Below are 14,571 nucleotides of genomic sequence, written 5' to 3'. Positions count from 1 at the left end.
ACTCTGTCAAAGGGGAGGGGTGCCTGGCATACTAACAACGAACTGGAAGTCATTTTCCCAAGATCATACAGCTAAAAGGGGACTAGGTCATGATGCAAACCCCAATCCTGTTGAACTCTAAAACCCACTCCAAGAATGTACTGTGCCCCAAGAATATGCCATATACTTTTATGTGGGAGGCATAAGTACAGATAACTGCAAAGACAGTACGGCAAATGTGATAGCAGCAGCACTAGATCAAGGCTAGAGAAAGGATTGATCACCTGAGAGTGCTGTGTAAGTAGTGTCAGGGACGGTTCTCACAAGGTGAATCGGGAAGGCTCGGTTTAGATGATTTTGAAGAGAATCCTAGCCCGGATTTTTTGGTAAAGAAACCAGAACACAGAGTCATGCAGAGGTGGTACCATGGTCATTGATCCCTGCTGTCTCAACTGCTCTTAGTAAATTTCTCCTATGAACCAGATGGCATATACAGCATCTCTATAAAATGTCATCACACGTGGTGAGGCTCAGGGGTTGACATCAGAATCATGAAACCTACAGGATCCTGCAGGATTTGGTGGCTGTGAACTGAGACAGCATCTCTCTGTAGATAGATCACAAAAAGCTTTCTCCTCCCCCCCCCCCCCCAAATCAGCAGCTCTCTGTTCCATCTCTCCCTTAAAGCTCTGCCGAATTTTATGATGACATGTCCGGGCTGCATTATGTTTCCTAAGGTTCAGTCTCTTTGAAAAGCTGGATAGATCTGATTATGTTTTCAGCCTTCTATCAGTCAAGGTGGAAGAAAAGAAGCAGCCCTTGCTGTCAAGTGGATGCTTTGTCTTGTACTGTATACTTTTATATGTCTGTGCTTATGTTCCCTCTCTTGTGGACGATGTACTGCACATGTCTAAAGGCCAGCCGCAGATCGAACTGCAAATTGTCTGATCTCAAAGGTCTTGTCCCAGGCCATCACCTTCTCCTTCTGAAGAGTTGGGAGTGTGCTCACAACACTGGACTTTTTTAGAATCAGAACCCTGACGTGGTAGAAACTTGGTGTCAAAACCTACTGACTTAGTGTATCTTGGAACTCACAGAATATTAATGTTCTAAAGTTACAGAATTATTTTATCTGAGATTATTAGAACTGGAGGATCCTAATGTTTTAGACACCTGCAACTCACTTATTTAGCAAATAGTTCATTAGTGCCTACTGCAGGCTGGGCACTGTGCTAGCCCCTGGGGGTACAGACGTGGAAAAGAGGCTAGTGCTCATGGTCTCAGGGAGTTGGCAGAGAATGGCAGCATTTAAAAATCTTAAAATGTTAGACTCTGAGAAAAGTAAAACATTAGTGTATTAAAATCCAGGGAAGGGGATCGTTCTGGATCGTTCTCTCCAGCTCTCTCTTTTATGAGTCCCGGAGCCTTTTCCAGGCATGTCCGATTAAAAATCTCACTAATAAGAACATCATTTCACTTCAGCGACATCACAGAATGGCCAGCTTGCAGGCGCTCAGCAATCACCCAGTGCGGGCAGTTCATTTTACCAGGGAGGCCACTGAGGCTCAGAGCGGGGCAGCTGTTTGATAGATAGCATGGCCCCCCAGAACCAGACCCCAGGTTTTCAGGCCTCTCTCAGAGAACAGGCAAAGCAGGAAGGGCTTCCCGTGTGTTTCCGAGGGGTGCCCTCTTTGCAAGTCATGCAGACTTTTGCTCCGAGGCCCTGCTTTTCAGAGTTTGCACCAACTACCTTTGCGGAGGCAATCAGCCCCGCCCCCCGACCACGTGTGCAGTAGATCGCCCAGTGTTGGGAGCCCCCTCCCCCATTGATGCGTGTTTTATTTTGCTCCTTCCCCCTCCCCGTGTGCCTCAAAACCAATTTTCATTATTTTTTTCTGTCTGTGTTTGTCTTTGTGGTTCGCAGGTGCTCCCTTGCATTGTTCATCCGCTTCATCAACCCCTATTGAGCAGTCCCCCTCCCCGCCCCCCTCCCCTCCGGCCAATGAGAGCCAGAGGCGGTTGCTAGGCAGCGGTGTGGCCCAGCCAACCCCGGACTCAGACTCTGAGGAAGAGTTTGTCCCTAATTCATTCTTAGTTAAAAGTGGCTCCGCCAGCCTGGGGGTCGCAGCGAACGGTAAGTCCCTCTCTCTTCCTAACTTCTGTGGGTGTTGTGTGTGTGTGTGTGTGTGTGTTTTCCTTTCGTTGGCGATGCTGATTGTGTGTGTGTGTGTGCGTGTGTTTGTGTGTGTTTTTCCTTTCATTGGCGATGCTGATTAATCTGCCTGCTTGGGCCGCTTGCAGGGTAGGAGGGGCCTGGTGCATGGGGGGCTCGGGGTTGTCGGGGGCCTGGCGCAGCTCCGCGGCTCAGGCAGCCCCGCTCCTGCCCTGCTGCGCCGCTGGAGTGTGCGGGGGGGTCAGGGGGTTGCTGTCCGCACTCCGGTGACAGAGGTCGGGGTAGACAGAGCTGCCGGGACAGAGAAGCACAGACAGACGCGAGACAGAAGCGTCAGGTGGAGACCGGGGTTAGGCAAAGACACAGAAACACAGATCCAAACCGAAATAGAAAAGAAAGGTTAAAACACAAAGAGCACCGCTTGGCTACCTCCTCTGTGCCAGGGCTGTGGCCGCCACTACCCCTTGCCGCTTGCTTGGGGCCTCCTCACGACACAGCCGAAGAAACCGGTGCTATAGTGCCCCCATTAACCGGGAGAAAGCTGGGAGAAAGTGTACTACCTGGAGGCCAGTGCTGGCTTCCAAAGTTCTTGACTTTCACACTGCCAGGAGACAGAGGGCCCTGAAGTCCCCAGCAGCTGCAGGGCCGAATGGCTGGCTGCAGAGAGCCAGGGGGCTTAGGCCTGGATCTGCCCGTAATAAACACTGTTCTTCTAAGCTGTGCCCTGACTCTCTTAAGAAGAAGAGATATGGGAGGGTATGGGGGAAGAGCCCTAGGCTGACCTAGAGCTAGCAGACCCGGGTTTTAGTTCTTGGTCAGGTGCTGTGTGACCTGGCTCAAGGTCCTTGCCCTCTCTGTGTTCAACAGAGGCCAATCCACTTCTTTGCAGGGATGCCCAGAAGCCTCCAAGAGAGGGGATGATATACAGCCTCTACTGTCTTTGAAAATCAGACAGGACGTCTTTGGGCTTGATGGTTCTCTTCTACCAGGATCTTAGGCCCTACATTCTCTGTGACCAAAAGCCGAACCATCCTCCAGGGCCTATAACTTTGTGCTCCCCGAAGAGTGGCGTTGTCCTTTTGGTGGTTTGGTGTCATTGCTTCTCTATACGTTTTAGCTGCTCATGTTTTAAGCTATGCACAGAAATAGAAACCCTGGACCAGGAGGAAGGATATTTGTGTGCAAGGCCCAACTCGGTGGCTCACGGGCTATTTGTTTTTGCAAATGACTGTCCCTCTCTAGGTATCAGTTCCCCATGTTACCAGTGATGGAGCAATGTCTAAGGTACTCTGAATGAATGTCATGTGGTGCTGACAGGGATTTGCTAGCCAGTGGCCTTAAGTTTACTTGGAAAAAAAAAAAATGTGTGTGGTACACACACACACACACACACATATGCATGATGGCATTCTTTGTTCATTTCTGGGTAAATAAGCCTTGCAGGTAAAAGAGAAGGCAGGAGATTAAAGTCCTTAATCTCTCCCTTTGCTAAATAACTGAACGAGAGCAATCACTTTGTTGTAAATTCTGCAGCAAATTGATAGCATTCGTGCATTATTGATGTGCAGGGAAGATGGGGGTACTTTGGTCTAAAAGCTGTCTGCTCAATTGTGCTCCTCTGTGCTCCTCCCACTCCCCAGGGGACCTAGAGACACTTCTGATTCCTTCCCTGGGACTTGCTCGAGTATGTCACTCGAAAGGTTGGTTATAAATGTGTCCTGTGCCCAAAGGGAGAGTCTGGGTTTTTAGTGGTCTGCTGCTCTGGGGTTGGCGGGTCATGAGAGAGCCAGGGAGTCTCACTCCACAGCTGGACCCTGCCTGCTACCTTCCTGGGCCCTGAGACCCCACACTGAGTGGTCTTCTAGGAGCAAAAGGACCTGCTGATACGGGCATGAACCCAGCACTACTGAGTGGACATGAGTGGACTCTGCTGCATAGTGGACCCAATATATGTTTTTAAGGTTTGGATTGATTTTCATGAAAGAAATGTAAGGTTATTTTAATGGGATTATCTTCATTGTTTTTGTCAATTATAAAAATAACAATGCTCTTTAACATTCAGATAATACAGAATGGTAAAAAGCAGAGTTCTCTTGTAATCCCTCCTCCCAGAGATAACTACTTCTAACAGTTTGGTGCACAGCCTTAGAGGTGCTTTCTGTGGAGTGTCAACTTAATAAAAGAATAAATGAATGAGCAAGCAGTACAAACTGCGTAAGGGCCAAAGTGCAGCTAAGAGAGCAAGGACCATGGGGTCCCGGACATGTGACCCTTGGGCAAAGTACCTAACCTCTCAGACCATCAGTTGCTCCATCTGTGAAATGGGGAAAACCTTCCAAGGTTGCTATGGAGTTTAAGAATGGTTCAACGGGACAGACGTCCCCATTTCCCTTCCCTATCGCCACAGCCCCATTCCCTTCCAGCAATGGAAGGCTTTAGAGACCACCTAAATGGATGAATTGCTCTAGCTCCTTCTGAGGCCGGCTTCCCCGAGACTTAATTCAGAATGTACTTTAAATGACAAAGGCAGCCCCTCGGGCTCCTGGAGGGTGAAACTGAAGTGGTTTCCTTTGGTGGGAGCTGACTCAGCGCCCTGCACAGGACGGCCAGCCTCCCCCAGAGCTCGGGCTGCTCTCTCCAGGGGCTCCCCAGAGGCGCACTGCCTACAGCTGTGTCAACCCCAGCACCGGAGCTGCGGTCCCGGGGCCGCGACGCCTCAGAGCCGCCCGGCCAAAATCCCCGTGTAAAGTGCAAGGAGAACGCATGGCGCATTACAGACTGGCTCGCTGTCCCTGCGGGAAAGAAAACAGGGAAAGGAGCTCTTTCTGTCATCAAAGTCCTAATCTGCCCCCAAGGATAACCATCTAGAAAACACTGATATATGTAACGAAAGATTTCACTAAAATATCAACTAGTCAGCTGAAAAGCTAAGGAAGTGGTGAGGATTAAGTAGGTATTTGTCCCTACCCCAGAGAAACTTTGTAGAATAAATAGTAAGTGTTCCGTCAATTGTCATAACCTAAATTCTGCAGTAAAGAGACTTGGAAAAACTTGGAGGGTAATATTTAAGAGGGTCAGGGAATAAATAGCTCAGAGAAAGCTGTCAGTTTCTCAAAGCCTAGGTGAGGTGGAGGTGGGTGGGAGAATATACATGTAATGAGCACCTTCTGCCTGTAAGTCTTTCTTTACATGTATTAACTTCTTTGAGCTTCCATTTATTTATTTCTATTTGTCTGCCAGGAAAATGAGGCCCAGCAAGGGCCAGTGACTTGCCCATAGCTCCACGGCATATTAAAGATTCAAACCCAAGCCTGCTTGACTCTAAAGTCTCCTCCTATCTTCTTCTTCCCACCCTCCCACCCATTTTTTATGTTTTCTTACCAATACCAGGTCCTGTTATTTCTATGTCTCCCCCTTAGTAGGAGTGGAGAAGAGAAGAGGAAGTCCACCAAAGAAAAAAATTTTAAAGATTTTTAAAAGAATTTCCTAAAAAAAGAATTACAAGTTGTTAGATTCCTATTACTTCACAAACCTTTATGAAGTACCCACTGAATTTTGGAATCTCATTGAATCTCATTGAATCTTCATATCTATCCTGTGACATAGCCATTTTTAAGTCTCACTGAGGCAAGAAAGGGCCAGAGAGGTTAAGTGACTTCTCCTACATCACACAGCTTCTAACTGATAGAATCAGATTGGAACTTCAGGTCTGTCTGATACCATAGAGTAGAATCTTTCAGCTGTGTTTTTTGTGAGGACTGGGGAAGTTTCAATGCCCTGTAGTCAAATAAGTACAGATGACTTAGACACTAAATTTTGGTGCTGCTTCATGAGAGGCAAGCCCTGGACGCTGGGCCATCCATGGCTGTTTTTCTTTTCTTTTCTTCCCCCCATACCCTGCACCCTGCACTGGGCCCTTCCCACCTCGCCTTACACATTTCTCAAGCTAGTCACACTGGTCAACATCACTGTTGTTTGGCAGTTTCATTGACTTTCTCGGGTCTTAAGCAGCTGGGATTATTTTGTTTTGACTTCCAATCCAGTGGAGGAGTGTTTATTTTTCTTTCTAAATGGGAAACACTGCTATGTATGCCAGCTCCTTCCAAATGTGTTTTCTTAAAACGAAACGAAACAAAACAAAAAAATTCAACTTAATTTAGGACCTATCCAGATTCCCCTGAGGGAGTCTGCCTGGGTCCTATGTAGTCATTTTGTGAAATCAGAAGGCAAAATTGTGCCTGTTTCCTACTGCTGAGAAGTGTCCAGTGAGGTTTTGTCTTCTTTCACGGGGAATTTCATGGAACCTATTTTAGTTGTTCTGTATCAACTGTAGGTACTTGGGTCTGGATGTTTCCCCAGTCCCAGAGGTAAAGGACACTGGGGTGTGTGAGGTTGTCAAGCAATTCTGTTCACCTGTCCTCTCTCTTGCATTAAAATACTCTTGTTGGTAAATAGATTCTTACACCAGCTATGTAGAGAAGTTAAGTTACCTATCTCCTAGTAGCAAGACAAATTCATAGGTTCCTTTATTCATTCATTCATGATGACATTTGAAATGCCTGTGGATGTTATCCAGACAGATGAGGGGGAAGGGCATTCTAAGCAGAGAGACCCCATAAAATAGGTATTAAACCAATGAGATCAGAATCTCTTAAGTGAACCCCTTGGATTCAGCATGTGTTTCAGAATTCAGAAATTTTCAGATTTAAGAAAGAAAATACAGTTCCTATGATGTATTTTTCTTAACATTCCCAGAGTACTCAGATGGTCCATAGTAATCAAACACATCCATATTTCTGAGTGAAACATGAATAGTTATACTCATGGGATTTAAAAAAATAAGACTCTGAGCCTCATGTCAGTTCAAGTTTTGCCATGAAAAGAATTTTGATAGAACTTTTGGTCTTAGAGTTTTGGGGATTTCGGAATGGTGGTTAATGGATGGTGGGCCTGAATTGCACCTTTTTTTTAAACGGGGGTATCAGGATTCAAAGTTTAGTAACTTGCCTGTGGTTACAGAGATAACTAGACAGCTTGACACATAGAAGGTGCGCTACAGGTCCAAGTCGCTGGCGGGGAAGCTTTGTAAGAGTTTGCTGTTCATCTGTGACAGCTCCTTAGAAAGGCCAAGCCCCCTCTGCTGCAGATGTGGGAACTCAGGAGTCCAGGTCAGGCCAGCAGGCTGGCTGCCTCCCTGCGGGGGAATTTAGGAGGAAAGAGGCCAGGTGATCAATTTTCCACAATCTAGAACTCAGCAACTCTGAGTTCTTAAGGAACTTCCCTGACAGCCCCTCGGGCGTGTGGACGTTCTTTCTTAACGCCCTGCAGACTTCTGTGCACACGCCTCCCTAATAGTCTGAGGACCTGCTTATCCTGGTCTGGTTTCCACAGTCAGCTGCAGGTTCCTTGAGGTGGGCCTTGTCCAAGGCTGGATCTTCTCTGCTGAGCACCCGATTGCAGGTGCTACAGGCAAAAGTGGACAAAGTTGATGTTCTCTCTTCCTCCCTCCTGCCAGCCCTCTTCCCCCTCCCACCGCGCCCACAAAAACACCCCCCATGGAACAGTACAGTGAGCCACACGCATAACTGTGGGGACAAGCAGAGATGAAATGATTTGCCCAAGTGCTGCAAAGTGACAGTTCGAAGCATGGCCCCAGACTTCACGCCCTTCCCACCTTACCAGGTACCTCCCTCAACTAAACAAGCCCTTACCTGTGGCTTTCCACCAGGGGTAGGCCATTGTGCCCCCCTAATTGGGGGCAGCGAGGACAGCCACACAGAGGTGACTTCTGTTTTCATACAGTTTACAAAGCCCTTTTTCATACATTACCTCAGGCAAACTCTGGTGACTCTAATTTAATTGCCACATTGGCTTTCTAGGAGGTAAGGCTTCTTCCTGACCTTGCAAAATAAACAGGTCACATTTTGAATTAATGTAACCAAATGTCCTGGGAGAACCAGAGCCCTTTAATTAGTCACTCACGTGACACAATTGTAGACTCTTTGCAGCTCCTTTTCCACTAATTTCCCCAAATTCCATTGCATTAAAAGGTACAAAAATAACATTTTTGGCGTACGGCTTGATTAGATCTAGGAATTCCTAGACCACCCCCCGAGGAAGGCACGTTAGCCATGTGTCTGGGCTTTTTCCATCTGGAAACTCAGCCTGGTTTGTGTCCCCACTGAAATGTTAGTGGCCTGCTCCATGAGGCCCTGTGGACACCAGACCGTGTCTTAGAGCATCTCCTGACACTTCAGGGCCCAGACTGTTGAAGAAGCGCCAGGAAGGAGGCCATGGAGAGTCTGCGAGATTAATACAAGTAACACTTGCGAAGCCCTCACATTCCTGGAGGGCGTTCACATCTGTCACCTGGTCAGATCCACAGCATAGGGAGATTGGCCCTATGTGGAGTACTGGGGGCACCATCATACCCGGAGGAAACATGCTCAGGGAGACAAGCAGCTTGGCCCAGAGCTGCCCTTTTGCTGCATGGCTTTGAACCAGGTTTGGATTTGCTCACAGTGGGTCAGTCCAACCTGCGAGGCCCGCCACCATCCATATAAGCTCCATTTTCCAGTTGTAAACCTCACCTGGAGAGGCCTCACCATGGCCCTTCACCACAAAAACCAGGCTAACGTTCCTGGGAGCAGCAGACCTGGCTCCCAAGACCAGCTCTGCGTCTGACCTGCAGCATGACCCTGCAAGAGCCTTGTCTTGTGTCCCTCAGCTTCCCAGGAGGTGGGAGGACCAGATGACATCAGCATTGCCCAAGCCTGTCATAGTCTGTGTTATAGTGGGGTGCCCGCCTGCGCCACTCTTCCTTTCCTGCCCTGCCTCCTTTTACCAACTTTTTTTTTACATAAGTGAATTTATTTATTTATCTTTTAAGATTTTATTTATTTATTTGAGAGAGAGAAGGAGGGAGCACAAGCGGGGGGGTGGGAACGGGCAGAGGGAGAGAGAGAAGCAGACTCCCCGCTTAGCAGGGAGCAGGGAGCCTGACAACGCAGGGCTGATCCCAGGACCCCGGGATCATGACCTGAGCCGAAGGCAGACGTTCAACTGACTAAGCTACCCAGGCGCCCCAAATTTATTTATTTTAAAAGAAAATTGTGTATTTCTGTTGCAATTCACTTGCCATACCTAGAAGGAAGCCATAGAAATAAATACAGGGGAAGCGATTGTCCCAGTCTGGTGAAAGAATGCCTGCTTGAGGACATGGAGCAGAGGTTCACTTCTCTTTGTTAAGTAGGGACCTTAGTAAGTGTTAGTGTTAAAAACACACCAGTACTAAAGTGAGGCTTCCTCCTCGACATCATCTAAAAGGTTGAAAGCAGCTATCCTGCATGTGACTCAGAGTGCTTTAATATCCGTTGGCGCTGGATGCCACCAAAATCATGACCGTAGGATGCTCGGCCCCATGGCTTTTCCCAGTATTCTGTCTAGGCTTTCAGTGCGACCCCCTGCAGCCTGCTCACTCTGAGAATAAACCTCTCTGGCTGCTCTCAGAATCTACCCTTCTTGCCTTTCCTAAGTGTGGTCTTCTCTGAGCGATCTGTTCCCACCCTCCCCTCTGAGCCCCCTGCCCCCTGCCTCTGTCATCAGTTCTGAGCTGGGTGCTTTGAGCTCAGCTGGATCCCCCATCACTGGTTAATGGCTCCCAGTCTGGACCAGGAAACCATGTGGCTTCCTTCCTCCCCCCACCTTCCTCTCATTTCTCCCCTCCTCTCTCTCCCTCTGAACTGCCATTATTTATATAAGTGTTTGAGATTAAACATGAAAAAAAATTTCACTTTGCGATAAAAGGCCTAAAAGGACCAAAGCCAGAAGAAAAACAGAAACAGCACAATGTGGAGCTATGGGAGGGAAAGACAGGTTATGGAGGCCTATAGATCCTTACTGTGCTGTGTGGCCACGGGCAAGTTGCTTAACTTCTCTGGGTCTGTTTCCTCCTCTGTAAAATGGATGTTGGTTTGAATAGTACTTCACAAAATTGCTGTGTATATGAGGAAATATGGTCAAGGCTTCTAGCATGATGATTGCTACATAATAGGTACCCAATGAATGTTAATTTCCTGTTCCCCTTCTGGAACCCAAAAGGTTTTGGCCAGGTATCTCTGGAAGGCAGGCAGATTCCGCCATTCCCACCCAGACTTGGAGGAGGTACAATTAACAGCTCTGTTTGGATGTCCTGAGCTTTAATACTCCTCTCTCCCTCCTGCATGATTTGCAGAGATTTAGGAGAGGGGAGGGAGCCCCCGGCGGCAGCAAAGCAAACATAGCAGGGGTCTTGGAAACAGAGCCCCAGCCTTGCTTGCTGGAGCTCCGCGCATGCTTGCATTCCCCATAGTGCCAGGAACTGAGTGTTGATATCTGGGGCCAGATGAAACGCTGTGATGTCTTTTCCTTCTGGTCAGCTGGCCTTTCCCCCAGAGTTGAAAGGAGAGGAAAATGACTGGTAATTCATTTAGGCTTCACTCCTTCTCTCCTGAATGGATCATATTTCTATAAATAACTCTGGGAAGCTGCTGCACAGAATACCAACAGTAATACATGTATTTGCTCTTCCAGACCTCTCTTTAGCTGCCGAATGCAGGCTCTGGGGGAATAGACAACTGATAGGAAACAAGCTTCCTAGCTGTGCAACCCCATCCAGACTCACTTCTCTCACCCAGCTGCCCATCCGTAAAATGGGGGTAAGAACAGCAATCTGGGTGGGAGTTGTTTCAAAGGCAAGATGGGAAATGTCTTAGACACTGAGATTATAGCGGGTGTTCAGTATTTACTGGGCCCCCCTTGTCATCTTTGGCAAAGAATGGGGTGTGTTTTCAGATGGTGAGGAGGTTAGCTGGTCAAAATTTAGGTTTTGATGACTTGTCTGCTATCATCTTGAAGGAGCAAAAACGGAAGTTGCGATGATACTTACTATTTTCTGTTATCTATTATTACCTATTTTGTGCATCCTGCTCTCCTTAGCCAGAACACTTCCTGCTGTGTCTTTTCTCCCCTGGACCACAGCAGTCGTGTCCTCACTGGCCTCCCTGCCTGCTGTCTCTCCCTTTCCTCCATCCTTGCACTGTCCCGGGGTGATCCCTCCAAAGCCCAGATCCCTGTCATGCCCCCCAACACCGCCCCCGCCGCGACCCTCGACTCGTTCCCACTGACTCATTCCCACTGCTGGCAGGCTCAGGGCCTGACTCAGCAGGACAACCACAGCCAAAGCCCTTCTTCCCAGGGGCCCTGCGCTCTCTGTGTTTATGGTTGTGCTCCCACCAGGGGGCCGTGGCCACAGTAAACTAACACGGCTCTGGAGGGCACAGGGAACATGCCTGATGCCAAATACAGGGCCTGCGGTGAATATCTGGTGTTATGGGGAGCAAAGGCTTCATTAGTTTAGAGTGAGAACAGTGGAAGGGCTTTCTGATTTGGAGCGACCTGGGAAGAAATAAAGCTTAATTACCCTTCAGAACCAATTCAATTTCCCCAAATGATTATTAAAGACTTACTTTGTGCCAGGGTTCATGGAGAAAAGAAAGCAGTCTGCTCACCTGTTTGGTTGTTGGGGAGACAGACACACAGCTGAACAATCCTGCCCTGAAGCAGGCATCCGTTAGGGGAGCAAGGAAGCAAGTGTGCCGGGGTCTGTGGGGCTGCAGAATTTTTAATGCAAGCTGGGAGGCTCAGGTGGAATGCAAACTGGAAGAAGAGCTTAACTCCAAAGGAGCCCAGGAAGTTTCCACGTTCAGGGTCTGCCCAGAAGTGAGCTTTAGTTTTATGATCTGCAGGTCTGCTGCAGCCTGAATTGTGTCCCCACAAAAGCCACCTGTTGAAGCCCTAGCCCCGCCTTGTGACTGTATTGGAGACAGATCCTTTAAGGAAGTGAGTAAGGCCTTCTGAGGTCATGAGGGTGGAGCCCTGATCTGAACAGAAACTGGTATCCTTAAAAAAGGGGAGGGGACACCAGCACTCACTTGCTCCCTGCTGTGGGACACAACAAGAAGGTGGCCATGTGCAAGTCAGGAAAGGAGGCCTCACCAGACACCAAACCCTGTCGGAACCTTGATCTTGGGCTTTCCAGACTCCCGAATGATGAGAAATCAATGTGTTTTGTTTAGCCACCCAGGCTATGGTATTTGGTCATGGCAGCCCGAGCAGATGAGGAGAAGGTGTGAGGAGGAGCCTGGATGGTCATGCTTTGCATGTCAGTTATTTGTATGCAGCCAAGTATTCCCAGCCTAATTGTGGGGTTTGGAAGCATTTATTTCCTCATTCATTCATTCATTCATTCAGCAGACTTTTCCAGGGGTGTGCTCTGTGTGGGGTCCTGTGCTAGAGAGTTCTGATCATACATCATCTGTGCCCTCCATGTGTGGCCGGGTGCATGGGGGACAGGTAGAGGGAACATCCGGGTCTGCTCCAGGGGGCAGGAGTGGAAGACAGGCTCTCTTCCTCTCTTCCAGGAAAGAGCTGGTATGACAGGGGCCCATCTCCACTCCACCCCCGCCCCCCTCTCATGGAGCAGTCTCTTTAGAAGCCTCAGTTTCCCCAAAGTTTGAGGTAGAAATGGACTGAGCGATATGGACTTAGGGCAGGTGTGCTGCTCAGAGCTCATGCAGAGGGGGGAAGGTGGCAGGTACAGCCTCGGGAACTGAGGAGAGCCTGACACACCTTTGGATTGTGTGACAGAAGGGTAAATCCCATTCCTGCACACTTAACAGGTAGCCGGGTCCTGTGCCAAGTGCTCCATATTTCCCACCCATGAATCTGCGTGACGGGGAGCTTGTTCCCTCCATGAATCTGCGTGACTGCGGGGCTTGTTCCCACCCATGAATCTGTGTGACTGCGGGGCTTGTTCCCACCCATGAATCTGCGTGACTGCGGGACTTGTTCCCACCCATGAATCTGCGTGACAGGGGCTTGTTCCCACCCATGAATCTGCGTGACTGCGGGGTTTGTTCCCACCCATGAATCTGCGTGACGGGGGGCTTGAGAGCAGAAGACTTAAGAGTATGGGTTTGATTTTTGGCCCTGCCACTACTAGCTGAGTCCTTTAGCAAATAACTTGACTTCTAAGTTTCCATTTTACCTCATGTATAGAATAAGGATGATAATAATGCCTACTTCATACATGTTGTTAGAATTCAGTGTGAAATCATGTATGTGAAGTACACAGCAAAGTGTGTGACTCTTATAAAGTCTTAAATGAACACTATTGTTATTGTTATCTGTATTCTGGTTATTGCATTACCCAACCAAGCCTCAGAAAGGTCTGATAACTTGGCCAAGGTCACGCAGGTAATAAGTGGCATTTTGTATCCCAGGTGTGCCTGGCTCCTTAACGCAACCTCATCTTTCCCCCACAGGCCACCTTCCCTCCGCCAACAGCCATGGTCCCCCTTTCTTGACAGTGTCCAGGAAGCCAAAGATCTCAGAAAGCCTCCCCGGCAGATCAGAGATCTCTCCCTGCCCGCCCCCCGCCCCCCCGTCCTGCATTGAAGAGGAGGCTGCATGCACACCGTGGTGGCAGTCCCCAGCCCCAGGCCAGAATCCCCCTGAATGGAAACCGCTGAGTCGCACTCCAATGCTTAGCTCTTTTAAGATGCCCCCGTTGGGCCCCTGTATGGGTGACAAGATGATGCATGAGGTCTGGCTAAGCAGCTTATTTGTCTGAGCTGGTGATGGCCTTTGTCCTGAGTTGGGTTAATGGTAAGGGGCAGTGGCCCTTTAAAGCCTGGACAATGGACAGGCTTCTCAGGTCACCAAATCACTCAGCAAATGGTCTGAGCCCCTCCAAGCACGGGGGGCCTCTGCCCCTCCATTCCCTGCTAACCTCACTCTTCATCTAGTGACGCACTGCTCCCCTTCCTGGCCAGGAGGGACACTTAGATATAAAGGGAAAGAAAGACTCAAAGAGCATTCAATAGACAAAGGACTTCAGAGGAGGGAACCAAGACAGACAGAGGACCAGGGATAATTCCTGACCTCCTGCCTCCAGCCTGCGCTCTCCTGCCCTGCTCTTTCCCCTCCCCCGAGATATGGCACCCACAGTGACCTGTGATAGTGATTTCCCAACGCACCTTCCACTACTGAAACCTAACACTACACATTACAGTTTAGACTTCTCAGGCTGGCAGTCAGGACCCACTAGAGTATGCCCCTTCCCCTCCTGCTTGAACCTCTCCAATACCTCCCCGGACCCCCACTCCAGTGAGGCACACCACTGGCCTTCATGACCTGCTTCAACCAAGGCAGCCCCCTCTTCTCAGCTTCCTACATTTGCCTCTGTGTAAGATCCTATTGAAAGAACACTTCAAGTGTTAACATTTTTCTCGAAGTTGTGAAAACCACTGACTAAAGTCAACCCATTCCTTATATGAAGAGTGGCTGAGCTAGATTTGAAGCCAGGCCTTCTGATTCCA

At 48.8% G+C, this 14,571-nt stretch overlaps 1 protein-coding gene across 3 annotated transcripts in view; it reads left to right on the top strand.

Annotated features, from left to right (window-relative positions):
• Positions 1 to 14,571, top strand: part of TENM4 (teneurin transmembrane protein 4) — a 1,359,030-nt gene that overhangs the window by 1,078,028 nt on the left and 266,431 nt on the right. For 2 of the 3 annotated variants that reach the window (XM_032427010.1, XM_032427009.1), the window contains one exon: positions 1,904 to 2,113. The exons of the other annotated variant lie outside the window; for it this stretch is intronic. In XM_032427010.1, coding sequence (XP_032282901.1) covers positions 1,904 to 2,113 — 210 coding nt within the window. The remainder of the gene's footprint in view (positions 1 to 1,903; positions 2,114 to 14,571) is intronic. 3 annotated transcript variants of the gene reach the window in all.

This window comes from Phoca vitulina, unplaced genomic scaffold (genome assembly GCF_004348235.1).
Source record: "Phoca vitulina isolate PV1807 unplaced genomic scaffold, GSC_HSeal_1.0 scaffold36, whole genome shotgun sequence".
Taxonomy (NCBI): Eukaryota; Metazoa; Chordata; class Mammalia; order Carnivora; family Phocidae; genus Phoca; species Phoca vitulina.
Note: the sequence above shows the minus strand (reverse complement) of the source record. Positions and strands in the feature narration are given on the sequence as shown.